The 21,533-nt window shown below is 38.4% G+C and overlaps 1 protein-coding gene across 1 annotated transcript in view; it reads left to right on the top strand.

Annotated features, from left to right (window-relative positions):
* The window catches only part of ddb1 (damage-specific DNA binding protein 1), a 45,846-nt gene that overhangs the window by 11,674 nt on the left and 12,639 nt on the right, over positions 1–21,533 (top strand). The window contains exons 10-21 of the mRNA XM_004558034.4: positions 1,016–1,118; positions 1,844–1,919; positions 2,005–2,113; positions 6,082–6,260; positions 8,562–8,725; positions 11,955–12,062; positions 14,453–14,660; positions 14,926–15,021; positions 15,385–15,496; positions 17,602–17,725; positions 19,356–19,520; positions 20,056–20,150. Coding sequence (XP_004558091.1) covers positions 1,016–1,118; positions 1,844–1,919; positions 2,005–2,113; positions 6,082–6,260; positions 8,562–8,725; positions 11,955–12,062; positions 14,453–14,660; positions 14,926–15,021; positions 15,385–15,496; positions 17,602–17,725; positions 19,356–19,520; positions 20,056–20,150 — 1,539 coding nt within the window. The remainder of the gene's footprint in view (positions 1–1,015; positions 1,119–1,843; positions 1,920–2,004; positions 2,114–6,081; positions 6,261–8,561; positions 8,726–11,954; positions 12,063–14,452; positions 14,661–14,925; positions 15,022–15,384; positions 15,497–17,601; positions 17,726–19,355; positions 19,521–20,055; positions 20,151–21,533) is intronic.

Raw genomic sequence — 21,533 nt, 5'->3', positions numbered from 1 at the left:
TGAGGCTGCTGGATCTCAACAGCGTGATGTTTATAATGGCAGTCTCAGAGACGCTCTACTGTGAGCCAGTTCACAATTTCTACAAATTACATTTTAGTTGTATTGATGTCTGCTTTACTATCGAAACCGTATAAGAAGGATTTCTGCACTTTTATGACTTTTTATGACAAGTACTTAAACTAGGTCTTTTAGCATTAATGATAATAATGTGTCTGACTGAATTTTAACCAAAATACTAACATTTTGGGGGCTTGTTTGTTTGTTTTAAACTGCTTTCTCTTGGCACTGAAGCACTCATTTAGTACAAAATCTTTAAGCTATGAAATTGTTATTTTTTGTTTTTGTGTTTCTGCCCATTAATACCGTATTCACAAAGAACAAAAGTATTTAACTATTTCAGAGTCTTTTATGTCTTCATTACACTGAATTTGAACCTTTAGCTACCACAGCAGCAGATGGATATCTTTTACTGACTACTAATTGGCTCATAACATTCAGCACACCCAGTATTAGCCAATCCCAACTTAAGGCTGATATATCTGTGCATCCCTAATGTTATCACGTTTTACAGTTTGGAAACTAATGGAGAAAATTAATCGCTGATTAACTGAATAGTTATAACAACAATGCAGTGAGCAAGTTAATTGCTGGGGTCTTTGAAACATGAAGACATCGCTACAACATAGCCATATTATTTAAATGACTTCATTTGGGAGTAAAATGGTATGACTGACTGCTCATGTTTCTTGTCCCATTAGTCATGTCCTTGAGTTCAGATCTTTGCAGTTTTTGCTCACTCCCTTGTGATTAGTGACTGTAATGGACAGTTTTGTTACAGATGTGAATGATGTGTTAGAATATATAAAAAGTTATAGATTGTGTGAAAGGATTTATTCTTTACAAAAACATAATAGTTGGTTGGAAGCAGAAATAAGGTGTTGTTTAATTGACAAAAAGGGGGAGGAAAGCGACATATCTCAATCTTTGTCTTAATGTCTCTCTTTGGTGCTTTCAGCTGGTGACATGCTCAGGTGCATTTAAAGAGGGCTCTCTTCGGATAATCCGCAATGGCATTGGAATTCATGAGCATGCCAGCATTGACCTGCCAGGAATCAAAGGTTTGTGTGTTTTGTGTGTGTAAGTCTGTGTCTCATCAGCCATCTCCCTCTCGAGCCTTGACTTTATTTGGACCTTAATATTCTACTGACTTCAGAGTAGAGCCACTTCACCCCGCACATCTGTTTGCCTCTGCTGGCCAAGATGCCAGCTGTTGCTCATTCAGGTTTGGCACCTGAACAGGAACAGATGGCTCCGATGTCATAGGTCTTCCCTCTGCACTTTCTAAATAACAGGAACATTGCCAAGGTTTGGTTTGGAGGCATTTGTTTTAATTTAGAAAATCAAAGTGCTCTGCAGTGTCTGCTATGGTAAGCAGACAATTTTAGGAAGCTCGTCAGGTTTTAACGACAGCAGACACCTCTTAATCCCAGAAAATTAGGTGTCTCTCAAAGGACTCTTCTCCGGTGCTTGAATGAGACACACAGGCCAGTTAAGGTCTGCTCACACTTGTTAGTTTATAGCTCTTTATCGACCATCTATGCCCTAAAAGAGTTAGCTGCTGGCTCTTGCCCCTGGCCTCTTTTATGAGAGGCAATTATTTACTTAGGTAATCAATGGCTCCTCGAGAGTGATTTGCAACCTGTACATCCTCCAACATGTTAACATTTGACAAATGGAATAGTTTAACATTGGGCACCGTCTTGATATTGCATTTCTTTTATTTCTTTGCAAATTGGTGCTGAAAGTAACTTTTTCAGTCTAACACTCTCAAATTCCCTTCAAGGTCTGTGGCCTCTCCGCTCTGAGGCAGGCAGAGAGACAGATGACATGCTGGTGCTGTCTTTTGTGGGTCAGACACGGTGAGCGTTTGTGCAGAATGCCAGATAAGGACAGGGTCAATTTTGAAAATGCGCATCTTATCTCAAGAGTATGTTTTCCCCCCAGAGTGTTGATGCTGAGTGGTGAGGAAGTTGAGGAGACTGAGCTTCCAGGCTTTGTTGACAACCAGCAGACATTTTACTGTGGAAATGTGGCACACCAACAACTTATTCAGGTTTGTATGCACACATGCACATATCTGTTATATATAAAGTACGGGGTCTGTTCATGCTTTGGAAAGTAAGAATTCGTTTCACAAATTCTAAATTAATTATTCAGCTGTGGCCTTGTGCCATTTAATAACATATCCTTTGGCGGAGCTGAATAATGCATGATTAAAAGGGCCAGTTCTGAATGTGAAGAGTTCAAAAAGACTTCATGTATTTTATACTTAATATAAATATTTTACTTAATTTAATCTCAAGTTTCATCCTCCCTTTTGGAAATGTGGATGAATCCTGCTGGGAATTCTGCCAAATGTTACAACCTCAACCATTAATCTTAAGGTTATGAAAACTCTGCTCGTATTTCAGTGCTGGGGTTTTTTACTAACTCGTACACTTCATGTGTTTATATTGAATACATTTTGACGTTATTATCTGACTGAGTGTTGCTACGCCACTCATTGTTTTGGCCCTTCAGTTGAGTTTTCCTTACGTTTGCATTAAAGCCACCAGTGATAGAGGGGTTGTCCCGAAAGGACACTACAGCATAGTATTAGATGGCACTGGTGACATGAGACATGAGAACACTAAAGACTGTGTTAATTTTTAGTGGTAGTGTCCAAATTTGAAAGTTTGTAAAATTCACATTAAATATTGCTGTAATAGGAAATTGTCAACATAGGATTATTATTTACCTAATTACTCGGTGTGCCATGAACATGCTCATAGCACTAAACTCAGAATGAATGGCTGACTTGGTACCTATTTGCAGCTTTTAGCCTTATTTTTAGCTCATTAGTTTTGGTTCAACATCCTGCACATAGGCCATGTGCTTCGCTGCTCTAATTAATGTCACAATAAAAGCTCTAGGCAGCTGATTCCAGTAAACAAGCTCAGACAAGCCAACTATGCACTACCATACTTACACGAAACTGCAAAAAGTCTGAAAAAGGAGCTGGTAAACAATGCTGATATTTCTCTCAGAAGCAGTAAAACACCACATAAACACCTACAAGTGGCAACAAACACAGTTTCAGAGGGATGCTTATGTTGTCTATTTGCCATTGCAAACACCAGTATGATTAACCATCATATCATACATAGGTAGTTTCCAAAGGGGTGCACTACAAAGCAAGACTGGGTTAGCGAGCTTTGTCAATCTTAAAGTCAGATTTTCTGTGTTACAAAAGTGGCTCTCCTTATACGTGGATGAACCACCGCTGTAACTTGTGCCTAATTCATAATTTGGTTGGATAGCTTTGTCTCACGCTTTCGTAGATTATTTGCAGCATGTTTTAAGGTCAGTAAAGATTCTCTTCATTTTATTTGTCCAAGTTGTTGAGCTGTACATTACTAACATCACATGAAGCTCAACCGTGAAGTTACAACAGTGCAAACTTTGCATTATTCTCTCACTGGAATGTCCTTTTAGTTCATTAGGTAATTTTAAACAAAGTCTAAATGTTGTTATACTTGATGCTAATCTACTGCAATTCCAAAAGTTCCACTTGGAAGTGCAGATGCTATAACACAGAATACACAGCTCTCTAATGTGCAACCATCACATTAGTAATAAACAGCAGCACTGAGCACACTTAAAATGAGCATAAAATAATTCACTTATATACTGTTCCGTGCACTAAATCCCAACATTATTTTCTGCAGCATTAATTTGCCGTTGTATTTACAACAGTGTTGCATTTTACTGCCGTGCATGATTTATTTATTTATTTTTTCTTCTCTTTTTCTTATCAAACTGTATTTGTGCTGCAGCGTGAGGTTTTGCATTGTCTAAACGGTGCACTACCTTCACTTCTTAATGTTTATACCTGCTGCAGTCTGTAATTAGGGCTTCTTCAGCGCCTTTGTCCTGTCTTGCTTTTTCACTGCTGTATAGTAGTACTTAGAGCAGGGCGATATGGCCAAAAATATTTATCACGATATATATTTGAAAATTTGCGATAACGATATAACCGACGATATAATTGATGCGAGACAAAATACAACTCCACAACATTACTAGCGCAAAAAGACAACCTTCCATTTATTTTCACTTAAACAAGAAGCTGGTTTTTATGTACATTAAAGCTTTATAAAAATGTAACAGTGCAAATGCAAATTCCTTGCTGAAAGTTTAACCAAAAGGCATTTCCAGTAGAAATGGGCTGACATATCCTGAGCATAACCATGTATAATATCCACTGAAGTTAAAAAGAGGTGCTTTGCAACATTAAACTGCAGTGTGCAGTGCGCATTTTTCGGACCATAAGGTGCACGGGATTATAAGGCACATTAAGCGAAACAAAGCAGTCCAATAAATCAAACTTTATTAAACTCATTCTTCTTGCTTCCTCCACTTCTGTACCATTGTTTCATTAATATTGAATTCTCTGGCAGCTGCTCTATTCCCATGTTGCTGCAGTATATTAATGACTAACCTCGTATTGTGGATGGATTATCTCAGTTGTTCTCCTGACTGAAGTTTGGTCCGTTTACAGCATCCTGCCATGCGATTGCATTTGTCTCTAACCATGAAGAACCTTCACGTTAACTTTTATAAGTGGAAAAGTGTTAGTGTTGGTCCTCCAGCTTCACTGTTTATGTTATGCTAACATAGCTGTGTCGCTAGCGATCACGTAGCACATCATTATATACCGGCTAGCCCAACTTCAGTAACCCTACAAACGTCACTGCTGTTTAGTTTCCTGTCTTCATTTATGTTGGAAGTGATAGCAGAGCTGTACGTTTGATTTTTTTCAGAAATCTCTCCGTCAGAACATGCAATATCATGCTTAGGTAACTAGCGAAACTAGCGAGCTAACTTCCGCTAGCTTCCTGCTAACTTCTAACTCCGTTAAATGTAATAACTTTTGTTTTCATGGATGCCTGGAAGTTAAACTTTATAGTTACACCTGGTAAAGCAGCAATGCTGATCGTTTTATTAAAGATGAAAGAATTTAGACAGTTTTTAACTCTAAGTGATGCTGCAGTGTTGTTTGACCTGAAGAATACGGAGTTTAGGACCCAGATTACTCCCAGATTTAAGAGCATCTTAGTCCGACAAATATGACAATAACAACGGCCGCTTGCATGTTCTGCAAAAAAATGTGCTTTGTTGTGTATCTGACGGACAAACACCAAACCAGTTCCACATCACGGAAGTTGCACCATTTTTACAAACCAATTCTGGTTCATCTGTTTCACTCAACAATCGGCCATGTGCGTATGAAAACAAAGGCACTGCGCATGCGCGTTTTACTCCCATTCTATCGCGATATTTCATTTTCCTATCGTTGCCTAACATTATACCGGTATTACCGTGAACGGTATAATATGGCCCAGCCCTAGTAGTACTCCCCTTTTACAATACACCATTATATTTTAAACATTGCATTTGTCTTGCTACCTAACCTCAGGGACTTTTGTGGGATGTGAAATACAAATGCAATGAAATGAACCGTTACAACAATAGTAATATCATTACTATATGTTACAGTGACATTTGGTTTTGTTGTTTCACAAAAGTGATTTCTGGGAGCAAACAAATGGCAGCCATTCATCCTTCATGTTTCTTTTAATCATACTATATTTCTTGACATTTGTATTGTAGTTAAACTGCTTTATTTTCTACAAAATGATTTTGCTTTATTTTCTAATAAGCATGTTACTGAAGCCTTTGCTTTGTCTTCATTTGTTTTTATCTTGCTTTTATCTTTTATCTTTAAGTCTAGCATCAGCTCTATAAGTATGAATGGAAGTGTTTTAAAGCAGTCTTAGCATCTGATATGTTAATGGTGCTAAATCAGTGGAATTCATTAGATGGGAAATTTTATGTAAAAAATTAGAAGAAGGATGAAACCTCTTTGGTTTTTCATAGATTAAGATATTCTGTGCAATAAGATATTCTTTAAAATACTTTCTAGCTCACAGTTTCTTTGTCATCTGTGGAAACACCAAATAACAAATAATGTTTCTCCAGATCACATCAGGCTCTGTGCGCCTGGTGCTTCAGGACAGCAAGACGTTGGTGAGTGAATGGAAGGAGCCACAGGGCAGGAACATCAGTGTGGCTGCGTGCAACCACACCCAAGTGGTGCTTGCTGTGGGCCGAGCCCTCTACTACCTGCAGATCCTAGCTGGAGAGCTCAAACAGATCAGGTAGGACAAAAATGGGGACTTATTAACATTTTTTTATTCACTGTTAAAACCCACTTCCCACTGCGCATCTGTAACCGGAAGGCCGCCGGTTCGATCCCCGGGCTCTCTGTCCTGGTCGTTGTGTCCTTGGGCAAGACACTTTACCCTACCACCTACTGCTGTTGGCCAGAGGGGCCGATGGCGCGATATGGCAGCCTCGCTGTGGCTACAACCATAGCTTGCCTCCACCAGTGTGTGAATGTGAGAGTGAATGAATAGTGGTATTGTAAAGCGCTTTGGGTGCCTTGAAAAGCGCTATATAAATCCAATCCATCATCATTATTATTATTATTATTACTTCCAGTCTTTCCACAAAGCCAACTGGCTGCTCACTTAGCTGCATAATTATCATGGAAAGCCTTAGTGAGCAAATATGAGCAGCTTGCGAGTTCACAAGCATGTCCAATGTCCAATCTCATCATTTTCACTGGGACCTCGATACAGATTCACTTGAGCAATAAAGCTATATACTGCAGTTAATGCTATTCAGTTATCTGAGTGCAGAGACTTAAATCTTGTCCTATTAATAAAAAGTGAACTCTTAATTCAGGATGTTGGGCTCAAATGTTTCGTAAAGAAATTTCTATATAACTATTAGAATACTTTCACGTTATTTGAATATTCAATATGATACATTTGACTGCATATGCAATGCCCAACAGAACAGAGGTATGGAAGCTTATTAACAAAGGTTAATTAACTCTATCCCCAGTAGTTCATTAGTCTCACAGTTATGTTTTTTTTATTTTTTTATTTAATACATGTTGCAGGAGGATAGTGGAGTTACTTTTTATTGTTCTTTCACGTTGCTGCTCTGGTTTCCTTGTATGACTGTCTTTTGGCCCTTTTGCAGTAATGTATGTACTATTTCACAGTAGTTTAGAAGAGAAGGATGCACAGTTGTAAAGCTTGCCACCAGGGCTGCTTGAGGAACACTGTGTTTGTTTGCAGTGGGTGTTCGTAAATGATGAAACGGAGACAGAGGGAAGAGTCTTAAACGGAGGCTTTGAAATAATGTTTGGGCTGCATCAATAAGCAGCTGGTTTGCTGTGTGCGTCACAAAAATCTGTGTAAACCAGAAAGTCACTGTTGGCTTAAAGGTGTGTACAGGACTCTAATGCTCTCCTCTAATATAATTAAAGTGCGAGTACTCACCTTGGACAGTGATTATCCATTATATTTGCATTGTTGAGTAGCCTTGTTCCATTACAATGCAGTTCATTGGCCATTTTAATTAAAAAGTGAAAAGCTTCTTTTCTTGTCATTTTATTCAAAGCTTTCTTTGTAGTAATGACCAATTTAGATGTTTGACCTTCGTTGTACAGATTGATGTGTGATACTAAAAGGCTGTTTTTTAAAATCATTTTAATGACAGTGAATTAAAGATTTTATACCAGGGCATTTAACTTGATGTCCTTTATAATTTAAAGCTTAGAATATTTTCCATCTTCAAAATTGTTTCTATGTTTAGATCCGCTTATCAAGTTTAGCAATAGACATTTTAAAATGATTTAAAGAAAAGGCCTCTTGTGGCATCTGTAATTTTATATTTCCACATTGATGCTGTATGTCCTGATGTTGTGCTTTTACTCAGCAAGCATATACACCCACACTAATGGGGTTTGTCGTTAAAGATATATATTTTCAGCAGAGCATAAACAAGGAAGGTAAACTGTATGACTGACACTCATCTTTGAGAAGGAAGTTTTGTTGTTGGAGTTCACCCCATGTCTGCAAAGTTGGGTATTCCAACTTTCTCCTCCAGTCCAAAGGCATGCATGTTAGGTTAATTTGTGATTGTGAATGGGGTGCCTTGAAAAGCGCTATATAAATCCAATCCATTATTATTATTATTATTATTATTATTATTATTATTATTATTGACCTGGTCAAAATGTACACTGCCTCTTCCTCTACATCACCAACCATTACTCTGAATTGAATAAGGTTGGTTGTTTGGTTGTCTGGCAATTTTAGCTGGTGTTAAACTGACTCATACTTATCAGTGTAACATTTCTCAGTTTGTATCTCACATTGAGGAAAAATTGATTAGAACTCTTTCTCCGTGTCAGTAACACAATTATCCCATTAGCTATTTTAGTCAGGTGTGTGTGTGTGTGTGTGTGTGTGTGTGTGTGTGTGTGTGTGTGTGTGTGTGTGTGTGTGTGTGTGTGTGTGTGCGCGCAAATTTGGTCACACTTCTTTTCACAATTTGCAGGGCAGCTTGCTACTGTTTTCTCAAATCCTCCTCACCTTTCTCAGTACCACAGAAATGGAGCATGAGGTCGCCTGCTTGGACATCACACCTCTCGGGGAGGGTGGCGGTGAGTCACCGCTCTGTGCTGTGGGACTCTGGACTGACATCTCAGCCCGTGTGCTCAAACTACCCTGTTTCACAGCCCTGCACAAGGAAATGCTCGGTGGAGGTGAGAGAAATGAGAATGAGATTACCCAGACAAGAGCAGTGGAAAGCTGTTAGTGGCTTGTGGAGAGAGATGTCGATGGAAATAATGTCATTCAAGTATATTTGTGTTGCACAGTAGTGCATACATGGTCCGCACAATTGTACAAAAGCAGCAATTCCTGAACCGTTCTCAGAAAGTATGAATAACATGAACTTTGAGGTCTCAATATCACTGTGACCACAGTAATTTACTAACATGAGTGTTGTAAAATTATTAAGCAAAAGCCTAATCCCAATAAGATTTGATAGCAAAAATAATATTAAGAATACTGAAACAGGAACAAACTTCATTTGAGGAAGCTGTTTTTACAGAATTTCTCAAACATACCTGCCACAGAAAAGGCAAACAATATAAAATACTTTGGTTCACATTGATCTACTGAACTGGTTCCATTTTTTTATGTGCATGGTTTATTTGAAGAGATGTGGAACTCTCTCTAAATAAAAAAGCTTACATTTCTTCAATTTAGGTCTGTGATGGTTGGGGGGAAAAGTCAAATCCAACAAACAGTTGAGTTAGATACTAAGCTTACCATGGGAGAAAATGATAGCCTGGCTGTCAAATGGTAAAACAAAATATGCCTACTAGCACCTTTTAAAAGTTCAGGAATGAACTTTTAATATTAAGGTTTTTTTTTATATGAGAGCAGTAGCTCTTCTCTTGTTGCCTTCAACTGCTCCCAGCTAAGAAATACTCCTACAGAAACTGACCTCTGAAACAGCTAGTTGTTGGTTTTTGTGCTCAAAAATAAGCAGACTACATGTTGATTTGTGACCGGACAGAACTGGACAAAACAAAAAAAATAGTGAAACTATTGCTTTAAGAATTTTAATAAATCACTCCAAGGCATGGGTCCATAATAGTGCAGTAATGGCTTCAGTGAAATGGATTGTATCTCCAGTTTCCAGTTTAATAGATGTAAATGGCATCTCACATGAAGCAGCTCATTTTAGCAAGTACTTGATGAGTGCTTAAGCATTAAATATGCTGCTAATCTAAATGCATTTAGTGCACCACTTATACACTTGAGAAGAATTTAAACTTTGAATGTTTAAAGTATGCAAGAGAGGACTTGAATACTTTTTGGGTTGAACTTATGAAAAAGTCAGCAGTTACTGGGAAAAAAAAAAATTCATAACAGTGAACTGGCACTGGCAGGCCTCTTACTTTCCACAAAGAACAACTCCACAGTCTTTCCCACAGTGTCACACTTTATTTTCCAACTGTGTTTGATTGACAGATGCTCAGTGAACAAACTTTTTTACACTTTTTTTGCCTGCTGCCATACAAACTACAGTCTGACTGCAGAGTTTAAACTCGTAGCTAAGATACAATACTGTGCAAAAGTCTTGAGCCACCCCTCATTATTGGTGTTCTTTAAAGATCCAGTGTTGTTTCCAGACGTAACGGACAATTTGACAGAATTAGATTCATATTGTATCTTTAGCCACTTTGTTACTAGCATCCTGTTGCAAAAACTCTTAATTTGTTCCTTTTTCTTTTTTTCTTTTTTTAGTTGAATCTATGAAAAATGCCAACGATAGCAGAGTTAGATAATCAGATTCTAAAGAACTATTAACTGAAAACTTTGCTTATCTCAGCATGGTTTGCAGCGTGTCCTCATAAAATTCTGGAAATGTAGTCAAGAAGTTGTTCCAGGCCTAAAATCTACAATCAGTTGATCCATCTGCTGTTCACTGCAGCTTCATCAGGAATGGTCTCAGGGCTGGTGTGAAGAAGCTATTCTTATGGAAGGCAAACAAAGAGAAAATGCTGACAGGAACACAAGAATTGAAAATCTGTGACAAAGGTCTTATGGAGTGACAAATCCCAATTTGAAATGTTGGTTCAAATCATTTTCATTAATATGAGCAGGTCAGAAGAGAGGTGCAAAAGTATCTGCAGCGATGGTTAGGAGCTACCTTTCAGCCAGTGATGTTTGAGATATTAATATTAATGGAACTGATGGTAGAAAGGTGCTTTATTGTATGTGTACAATGACAATAAAGGGCCATTCTGAAAAGTAAAAGTATGTCTAAAAAGAAAAACACACAGTGGAACAGTATGAGTCATGGACTGGCCTCCCCAGAGCCCAGACCACAACTTCTTTGAAGCAGTGTGGAATCATCTCAAGAAAGCCTTTATTTGTCACATGCAAGTTGCCCTGCAGCGAAATGGGACCCCCCCCCCCCCCCCCCCCCTTACATACACAACACAGACATCACATGGGGAGACAGGTCAGAGATAGATATATATATATATATATATATATATATATATATATATATATATATATATATATATATATATATATATAGAGAGAGAGAGATATATATATTTGTGTATATTTTGTAGCCTTTTCTTTTTTTCTTTAGGTCACGAGCAGTTGTCTAAGCATTTCACTGCATATCGTACTGTGTATGACTGTGTACGTGACAAATAAAATTTGAATTTGATTTGATACTTGAAGGAAGCTTGTGCAAGAGAGAGTGCAGGTTTTGTTGAAGAATAGAGGTAGTTTTGCCACTATTTTTGCCTTAATACTGTCTTTCCATTTATGTTTGGACATGTTTCAATAAATCATTGCACATATTTTCCTAGCATCCCATAAAGAAATAAGGCGTGGCTTGAGATGTCTGCACAGTACTGTAATACTCAACATGTTGACATTTTTAGATCTGTCAGTGGAAGCAGAATTTCAATACTTCGTCCCACTCCTGCCCTTAAGCTATGTTAGCTTTGTTACATTGATTGTGTTTTAGACCTTCTATGCATGTCCTTCAGAGTACATCTTCATGTTTGAACTTTAATAATTTGTCCTGCTCAGCTAAAAATAATTGATGTACATTTCCATGGAAATATGTCCCCCTTTTCATTTTGTACACTTCTATCTGAACAGTGGTGCTTTTTGGTGAGTCAGCCAGTAAGTACTTAATCATAGCCAAAGTTGTTTTGATGTAACTGGCCTGCAGTCAAAGAAACCGGTGTTTGGGAAACTGAGCAAAACTGAACTCTTTATATTTATCCTGAAGCATTCAAATGTTGTTTCTTTTAAAGTTACCACAGAGTCTGAATAAACTTGATTGATTTTTCTGACGGAGGTATTTTTACAAACATTTATCACTTTAGTATAGAACCAGTGACTCTAGAGTACAGCAAAAATAAATCACTTGTTTGTGTGTGTCCTCAGAAATCATTCCTCGCTCTATCCTAATGACCACCTTTGAAGGGAGCTACTACTTGCTGTGTGCCCTGGGAGATGGAGCACTCTTCTACTTTGGTCTGGATCTGCAGACTGGTAGGTCCTTCTCACTGTTACCGCTACAATCTTTAGACGAGAGCTTCTCAGACTTCTCCAGACTGATGAGGACCTTCAGGCTGGGCCACAGGCTGCTGTCTGTGAGCATTTTCATTTTTAGTTGATCATTTCTTGTCGACTTGCGTAACTGCCAGCACTATATTTGGATGTGTTGGTTCAGAAACTCTACTGCCTGAAGAAAGCTGTGTTATAAGTTTGATTGAAAGGCTGTCATTGAACTGTTAAAGATTTTCAATGTGGTAAAGGCAGAAAAAAGCAGCAGTTTCACAGACAGGACCAAGGCAGCCTACATCAAGGCCAAATGTGGCCAGAAGAATAGAAATATTAAAGGGTCTCTGACATGAGATGGATATATTTAAATGGAATTGTAAAAGGAGGACTTGAGAGTGAGACAATAAATGCTTTTCTGTGTTTAACCGTCTGCTTTTTGGTCCTGAAAAGATGCTGTGCAGTTCAGTAAAGTCCAGTGAGTGTTTATATGTGCATTAGCTAATGTTACGCACTGAGGACTAGCAAAGACTTTCCACTAATTACCTCGGTTTTCATTTAGTATGCTGCATCATTCACATCAGATCAAACGAATTTGACCATGTTATAGAGAAAGGGCTCTCTGGTAGCTTGCTTAACATTAATGTAGTATTTCTGATATTGCTAGTTAAAATAAAAGCTGCTTAGGCTGGTAACCTCTGGATTTTAGGTCTCAGGCTTCATGACCACTTCATCATCCTGCACTTTCAACATGTTAGTATTTCCTTCTAATAAACATTCCCTGCCTGCTAAATGCTCAGCTCTTTCTAGTGCATAATCTCTGAGCCCAGAATACGACTGGATGGTGTCACTGAAATGATATCATGCAGTCAAGATACCCAGTTGAGGTCATTTCAGTAGTAAAAAAAAAAAGTAAATTTAAAAGCCCCAGAAGACATTATACAACTGTTATCACAGGCGGTGCAGTCATTTGATGCAAATGTAGTTGAATAGTCCTGAACTGCTGCCAGACGAAACTAAAACCGATTTTCAGGTGTCTGTTTTTGAATTTTAAATAGCTGCATGCATTATCACTGTCTGATTTACCCAAACACATCTGGCAGTGTTTTACAGCGATCTTTGTAAGTTTTTGATTCTTATTCTTTATTACTGTATTAGAATGAATGTTATGTAAGTCACAACCAATCAGAACATTTAAATCCATTAATGCCTCTTAATCAAGACTTAATCTGTTCTGCCTCTACAGTGAAATGTAGGCATGTGCTGAGATGTAGTCCAATGGGGAGGCCAGTTTGTTAACGTGTTCATTACTGATTGTGGAAATTATGAGGTCCATTAAAGTACAAAGATACATTTTCTAATTGCTCGTTTTGTCAGACCAGCAGTTCAAAGATGCCATATTTCATTTACAAACACATCACAAAGATTCCCCTGGGTCACCTGATCCAGGCCTAATTTTAAGCTTTGTTAAAAAGGACAGTTTTAAGCCTAATGTTTCCACAGAGGAGGGGCGTAAAAGATGAAGGCTCTACCCTCCATTATAGTCTTATGAAATTTGAACTACAAATAAGCCAGTAGTTTGAAAGTGAAGTACTCTGTTAGGATAACAAGGTACTATGAGGTCTTTAAGATATGATGGGGTCAGGATTTTGCATGTGAGGAAGATTTTCTATTCTTAATTTAACAGGGAGCCAAGGCAGAGACGCTAAAATGGGAGAAAAATATGCTCTCCCTCTCTCTCTAGTCCCAGTTAGTACAATCACTGTAACTTTCTGAATCAGCTGATGGCTTTTCAAGCTTTTAGAGTGACCAGATAATAATGATTTACAACAGTCTGGAGCTAATCAATGTATAAACTAGCTTTTCAGCCTTACTTTAAGACAAGATTTTTCAGATTTTATCTCTACGCAAATTAATAAATAATTTATGTGTGTTCATATAAATATGGTTCAGTAATTCAGTCAAATTAAAGGCCAACGCCTGTGCAGGTTATTCTCTGTATACTGCTGTTATAACTACTGGCTGTACAAAAGATAAAGAATAAACTGAATGGAGCGGTGAAACGTAATTAAAGCAGATGCTTTTATTCAGACCTCATGGGGCCACTGAATGGTTTGGTGAGCATTAAAAGCAACGTACACAAGGAGAACACAAGGGCAAAGCATTAATACTTAATGCCAGCGAGATCAACAAAAACTACCAAGTTGAATTTCGTGAACCCCCTGATAGAGCATTTGCTTTGGCAGAGGATCTGCTCTCAGTGCGTCTTTCTGGGTGGCTTAAAGGAACTTGGCAAAAGGCTCTTTTGACCCAAATACGGATGTAGACCCATTTCTCAAGCTGTTTCAAGTCTGTGGTTTGATCTCGTTTCCTTTTCCTAGGTGCCCTAAGCGAGCGTAAGAAGGTCACTCTTGGTACACAGCCCACTGTGCTGAGGACCTTCAGATCCCTGTCCACTTCCAATGTCTTTGCCTGCTCTGACCGACCCACTGTTATCTATTCCTCCAACCACAAGCTGGTGTTCTCCAATGTCAACCTCAAGGAGGTCAATTATATGTGCCCACTCAACTCTGAGGGCTACCCCGACAGGTCAGCAGCAGAACTTTTCTTCCCTATCATATTTTATCAGTGTGTGGTTTTATGGGAAATTCATCTGTTTTCTTTTCTGTGCTCTGAAGAGTTGGTAGCCGTAAGCCCTTAACGTCTTTTGTTTTGATCCTCTAGCTGACAGAGCTGACTCAGATGTAGTCTCTTTTGATTACAGATGCATACAATCCCACTTTTTGATTTGCAGATAGTGGGTGTATTTTGCCTCTTTTCTCGCCCCTTACTAATGCTGCGTTTTTCATCACAGTTTGGCTCTGGCCAACAACAGCACTCTGACTATTGGAACCATCGATGAGATTCAGAAACTCCACATTCGCACTGTTCCCCTGTATGAATCTCCAAGGTCAGTCAAATATTGAGTTAGAACTGAACTTGAAATGAGCATTTCACATCCATCATCTGTACAAATAATGCTGTTTGTTCTTCATGTTTGCAGTGCCCATTTGTTCTAACCACTTTCTCACACTGGTTTTGTTACATACGCTGGATCAATTTTTGTCATTCTTTTTTCCCCCAATCTTTTAAGTGATAGCCATGGCTTAATATCATTTGATAAAGGCTATCAGGTTAGGTTATTGATAAGGTTATGTTATCAAGTCAGAAAACACAAAGCAGGCTCCCCTAGGGGCTTTTTTTTCATCCTGTTTACCCATTTGCTGTTTTCATATTCGCTAACGTGTTTCTATCACTGTCTTTTCTCACTCAGACGGATCTGTTACCAGGAGGTTTCCCAGTGTTTCGGAGTTCTGTCCAGCAGAGTGGAGATTCAGGATGTGAGCGGCACCACATCTGCTGTACGACCCAGCGCGAGCACTCAGGTGCGGTACCTCCCTGTTTGGATGATAAACACCACAGGGCTTGTTTGTTCTGCACTCTTATCTAGCCAGGCACACTGACTGAGAATATTGTTCATAAAATGAATCTGTGAGCTGTCAAGACGCCAAATGTTTTGTCTTGTTTGTTACCTGTGAGGACCACTGCAGCCCAAATTTCTCAGCTAGGAGTCTAAAATCTGACACCTGTGGTATTCAGTGTTACACTTTGCTTAATCACAACCTGATAATTGTAATCTGAGCGTAACTGAAGCTGTTACAGTAAAAGGTTTCCTGTTCAGAGATTAACAATACTGTATGCAAGTTTTAAAAGGTTCGAAATGTTGCTATGTGGAGTTTAGAGAAGTCAGAAAGTAAATGTGTTTTTTTTCTTCTCATGTTTTGATCACATCTATTTATTTTAGAATGCATTAATGGGAGCTGTTAATTAAACACTAACCTAATAGCATAATTGAAGTAATCAACTACTGAGCCATTGTCAGGTTTGTCATAGAAATTTTTAGCATTTTAAATATACAAATTAGATAACAACGGGTTGTTTCTGGCTTTCAGTGTGAAGAGAAAGCATGTTGTACTGGCTGGAGAACAGCAAATCATGGTATCTATGTTCAAATGTGATGGTAAAACGGTATAATTCCATTACATTTGCCTTGAGAAGAAATAAACTTGTCAGTAATTTTTTTGGCGGTGGTGGTGGTTCACATGAGTAAAAAGAAACAGCAGGTGTTTAGTATAGAGTGCAAGCTTTAAGTCAACATGTAACACATCTCAGAAGGGAATTTGTCCCACTCCTCTTTAGAAAAACTCTCTAAATCCTGCAGGTTTCGTGACTGCCACTTGGCAACTCGAAGCTTTAGCTCCTTCCTACTTTTCTATAACATTATGGTCTGGTCACTGGCTAGGCCTCTAGACCTTAATGTCTTTTTGCTTTAGCCACTCCTTTGTTCCTGTGGTGGTATGTTTTAGGTCCTTGTCACGGTGAAAGAAAAAGGTTCTCGTCCTTGATTTTACAGTTCGTAGCCCCATCCATTGGCTACTCAGTGTACTGAAGTTATCCTGTAAACTTATGAGATAAACAGCCCTGAAGCATAATGTTTCCACCTCTGTGCTTGACTGTGGGAATGTTATTCTTTAGCTCATAATCAGTATTTCCTCACAGCAGGTTGAGCTGGATTTTGATTTCATCTGTCCGCAGCACTTCATTCAATCAGATCAATTTAAAATTTGTTTTTTGTGTTTCATTTTTGGTTGATATTCTGTCTCGCCCCATTAAAATAAAACTCCCTGTATGTAGTGGCAGTGACCATATAGGCGCTAGGGCATGCATTTAACTACGCATCTCATAAAAATAAAGGTGACAAAAATAATGTAGTAGCAATAAGAGTAAATGTATGATGTCTAAATGATGATTAATAGGTTATTTTCTAAGTCTAATATAAAAACATTAATTTTTATTTTCAAATGGTGCAGGAACCCTGAAGGATTACAATTATTGTTAGAACATTTGTCCTGTAAAGCCATTTAGAAAGCAGCAGAGTGAATGAATGAGGAAGGATTAGGGCATTTGCTTTATTCCATTGTCATCTCTTACTATTGCTCACAGTCAAGCTCAATTTATCTGGTTAGAGTTTAGAGTTCACATCAAATTTTAACAACAGGGAACATAGTCAGCTTTTGTTTAATTTGTTGACACGAAATGCAGATGACGACTTTTTAGCTGACAAGAAAGAAAGAAAAAAATAGTAGAATGAGACTTTCAAAGGGATTCTCACATGGAGAGCTAATCAGAAACGTCCACACTGGCAGTATGTGTTATGCCCGCTCAGCATGGCTCTTTATCTTCTCCAAGGGGACAGGTGTATACTTTTATTTGTGTTTGCATTTACTGCCAGAGCGCCTCTCACATGTGATGACCAGAATGATGTTTACCTGATTTTAAAATGCTGCACATCTGCTGCCACAGATGGTGCCGACTGCGCTGTTCACACAGCTCATGTTGAAATGGGGATTTGAATTGTTTTATAAACCTGTGTTTGGCTTTGTCTGCCCTTCTCTTGCTTGTTCCATCTCATAAATCTGCATCCTTCTAGGCTCTCTCTAGCAGTGTGAGCTCCAGCAAGCTCTTCCCCAGCAGCACTTCTCCCCACGAGACTTCCTTCGGGGAAGAGGTGGAGGTTCACAATCTGCTGGTTGTGGATCAGCACACCTTTGAAGGTGAGACAGCAGAATATATATTTCCATTTGAACTAGGAGCATATGATAGTAAAGTAATGTAAAATTGTTGGCAATATGGTGCATGGTCATCATTTGCTAATAAAAGTTGCTGTTTTCTTTTATTTAATCTTATTTTCTGCTTAAATATTTGTGTTTTTATGGTGGGTTTTTTGTGTTCTATGATTGTAAAAAGGTTCATAAAACATAAATGTTTTGGCATTCTGTATCTAAAGCAAACCTCTGGCTCTTTATTAAATAACTGAATGATTTTTGGGAGTCATGCAAACAGTTCAAGCTGAATCCCAGGCAGGATTTCCTTCAGTCTGTTTTGCATTGCAGATTTTACTGCACCAAGCCTTTTTTTTTTTTTTTTTTTTTTTTTTAAAATACCCAGGCATGACCATCCCCACATAAATTAGTGTATGTTATATGTTAATAATATGTAAATAAGGGACTGGCTCAGCACACTGTGTCCACATCCCATTCTGCTTTATTAATGTGCAATCAGATAACTGCTTATTTAGATGTTGTGAGTTTTCCATCAGATATGGAGACACATTTTGATGCATTAGGGTGCAGATCCTGATTTGTATGCAGTTATATTTTATTAATTACCTCCACCTACACTGCCTAGGTTAATGAGCAAAAGCAGCAATAAAATTGAAAAATTTCCTCTCTAGACAGGTGCAATAAAACTAAAAAGAGAGTGAGGGAGGTTAGAAATTATGCCTGTCTTCATAGTATACAGATGCAGGGGATCAGCCCGGTTTGCTACATAATTCTGAAAATCTTGTTCAGCGTCACACATCGAAATTGGCATTAAACACAAATGGGGGAGAAAAAAAAAGTACAATGGGCCAAGAACAATCAAACAGACCTGTATACAAGCTGTAGGCAATCCTCCATCTTGGCTATAAGATATTTGGATGAGAAGACAAAAGCATGCTGTCTAATTATGAAGCCATCCATTAACAACGAATGGAGAGCTGAACTGGGCGAATAATTACCAGACGATGTGTAGGACATGTGTTTAAAATAGCTCTACTAATGAATGTATTGTGCAGTGTTATACAATTACTGCACGACATTGAGTCCAGTGTAATGTGCTGCTGAGATTGCAATATTCAGATAAACCTGAGCTCTCACCTCAACGAGATAAATCTGATTCAAAAGAAGCAACGTGAGAGGATGGTAGAGGGAGATCTGGGCAGGTGTGGTGTGTTTGTTGATTTTCTGTTGTTTATACAGTATCCAGCGGCACTGCTTTTCAATTAGATTGTGAACTGAAAAGAGGTTCACATCATGGATATTATCTGTAGATTTTTAGATACTAACAATACTAATAACGTCTTAAATAATTTAAAAATAATATTTCTTAACTGTTCAAGTGGACATTGTGTGTTGTGAAAGGACATTATAACAGCGATTGCAGTAGTTTTTCCTCTATAGTGTAGTTAAAAACCTGCTTGGCCACTCATGCTTGCCTTGTCCGACTTTTATTGCAATGTTACAGTGTTTCCATTTGTGAAGAGATTCATTCTTCAACTATTAACAAAAACTTTAAATTCAAGTAACATTCTCCTTGTTTTACATTTCTAACAAAGTCATTTGTATTTTGTGTATTTGTCAGTTCTGCATGCCCATCAGTTCCTCCCCAGTGAGTATGCTCTCAGCCTGGTGTCTTGTCGCCTGGGAAAAGACCCGTCTGTGTATTTTATCGTCGGCACCGCCATGGTGTACCCAGAGGAGGCTGAGCCCAAGCAAGGACGCATCATTGTCTTCCACTACACCGACGGTCAGTACCCAAACATTCTTCAGGTTTCTCCATTTGCAGCAAATAAACCTAAAATCACTTTTCTGTCTTGTTCTTCAACCTTTATCCCATTTGCCTTCTCAGCCCGGCTCATTTCGCCTTGCTCTCTTCATCCTTCACCTGTTTTCATTTTCTCCTCTCCACCCTCTGTCCTGTATTTCACGCACGAACACTTTGTCCTGCCACGCTCCTGTTTCCCTCCTCACTTAATCATTTTCTTATCACTTCTTATCAGACGTTCCTCCTCTCGACACTACTGATTCTTCTCATTTCCTTTCACACTGCGCCCCTCTCAAGGTGCATTGCGTGCCTTTCGTTTATCCTCCTGCAACTCTTCATTTTGCCTGTCCTCATTCTGAACGCATCCGTCTTCCTTTCTTCACTTTTTCCCACATCTCTCAGTAATTAAGCAGTAGTCACTTTTTTTTGTAGGAGCTAGTTTAACTCAACCTTTCATGTCTAATGCTTTGAAAGTTAACACAAGATTGACTGGGAGACACTCTGCTTTTTCCTCCAGGTAAGCTCCAAACCGTTGCTGAAAAGGAGGTGAAAGGAGCTGTCTACTCTATGGTAGAGTTCAATGGCAAATTCCTGGCCAGCATAAATAGCACAGTAAGTGGACATTAGTATTTTTAGCTGGTCTTTGAAAAATCTTGACTTTTTCTTATAGTCATGCTTGAAGACCTGAAGAAAAAGTGCAGCTTGAAGGTTAAATTGTTTTAATTTGTCAGATTCAATTTTTTTTTCTTTTACTGAAAAAACTTGCTTGCATAATTAAATCTTTACTTTCGGCCCTTGGGAAGGTGCCTGAGTCAAGTGCACCTCCATCACAATTGCTTTTCACTGCACACGTCACAATTTACCATGTAGTCCAGAGATTGAAAGCAGCACCTCTCTATTTTGCTTCAGTTTTCTCACCATGTGTCGAGGAAACTGAGTTATGAAAAAACTGTGTTTACTTTTATAACTGACCTGGCTCTGCAGATGCTCAAGCTTCCAGCTAGAGAAACTTTCACTTGGATCCTTCATTTCACCTTAACGTGAAGAATAGCTGCATATTCTCTTCCAAATAGTATGTGAATATATAACATTTACACTCTAAAGTGTTTATTCCTTAAGCGTACTTTTGTAAAACTTCTTTGTATTGTGCTGGAGAGACATCAACTGAAGGTGACCTGGGACCAGGCTGTACTTTCATATAATATGAATTTGTAGCACAAGATGGAGCATTGAATTAATATAACATTTATGTAGGCGACCAAAATAACACATTCTCATGTCCGACGTTGGAATGAGGAAATGAGAATAGACCTAAAGATAAACATTTAAAATAAAACAAAACCAGCACAACACAACCATGGATATAATGCTGTCCCCTAGTGGTGAACGTTTTAAATTTGCAGAGGTTAGACAGTGGTGTGAAAAAGTGTTCGCCCCCTTCCTGAGTTCCTTTTTAATATTTGTCACACTTTTGAGAATTTTGTTTTACTCCACTGTGTCAGGCAGGTCCTAATTTAAGTGATTTCTTGATTGATAACTGGTGTGGCAGTAATCAGGCCTGGGTGTGGCTGGAGTTGATTTATGTTAAAACAAGGGGGTTAACTGTTTTGCACAGGGCCATGTAGGTGTGAATTTTTTGGCCCTCAATAAAGACCTTCATTAAGAAATGGCATTTTGTTTTTATTATCTTTTTCTTATATTTAATTTGTTTGATGATCTGAAAAATTTAAGTGTGACAAATATACAAAACAAATACTTTTTCAGTCAGACTGCTCAGTGTGCTTCATTTAGTCCACTTTCAAGTGATTTGCATGTTTTGACTTTCTTTGATTGTGACAGGAAATGACAAAAACTACCTCCTTAGCAGTTTTTCTTCAATATCTAAATCATTTGATCCCACATGGATGAATATTAGGATTTCTTGACATACAGTGCGAAAGAAACAGCCTCACTCCCCACTCTTTTGTAATATCACACTCATTCACACTAAGATAT

This window comes from Maylandia zebra, linkage group LG1 (assembly GCF_041146795.1).
Source record: "Maylandia zebra isolate NMK-2024a linkage group LG1, Mzebra_GT3a, whole genome shotgun sequence".
Taxonomy (NCBI): Eukaryota; Metazoa; Chordata; class Actinopteri; order Cichliformes; family Cichlidae; genus Maylandia; species Maylandia zebra.
The sequence above is the reverse complement of the archived record's forward strand: the minus strand, read 5'-3'. Positions and strand labels throughout refer to the sequence as shown.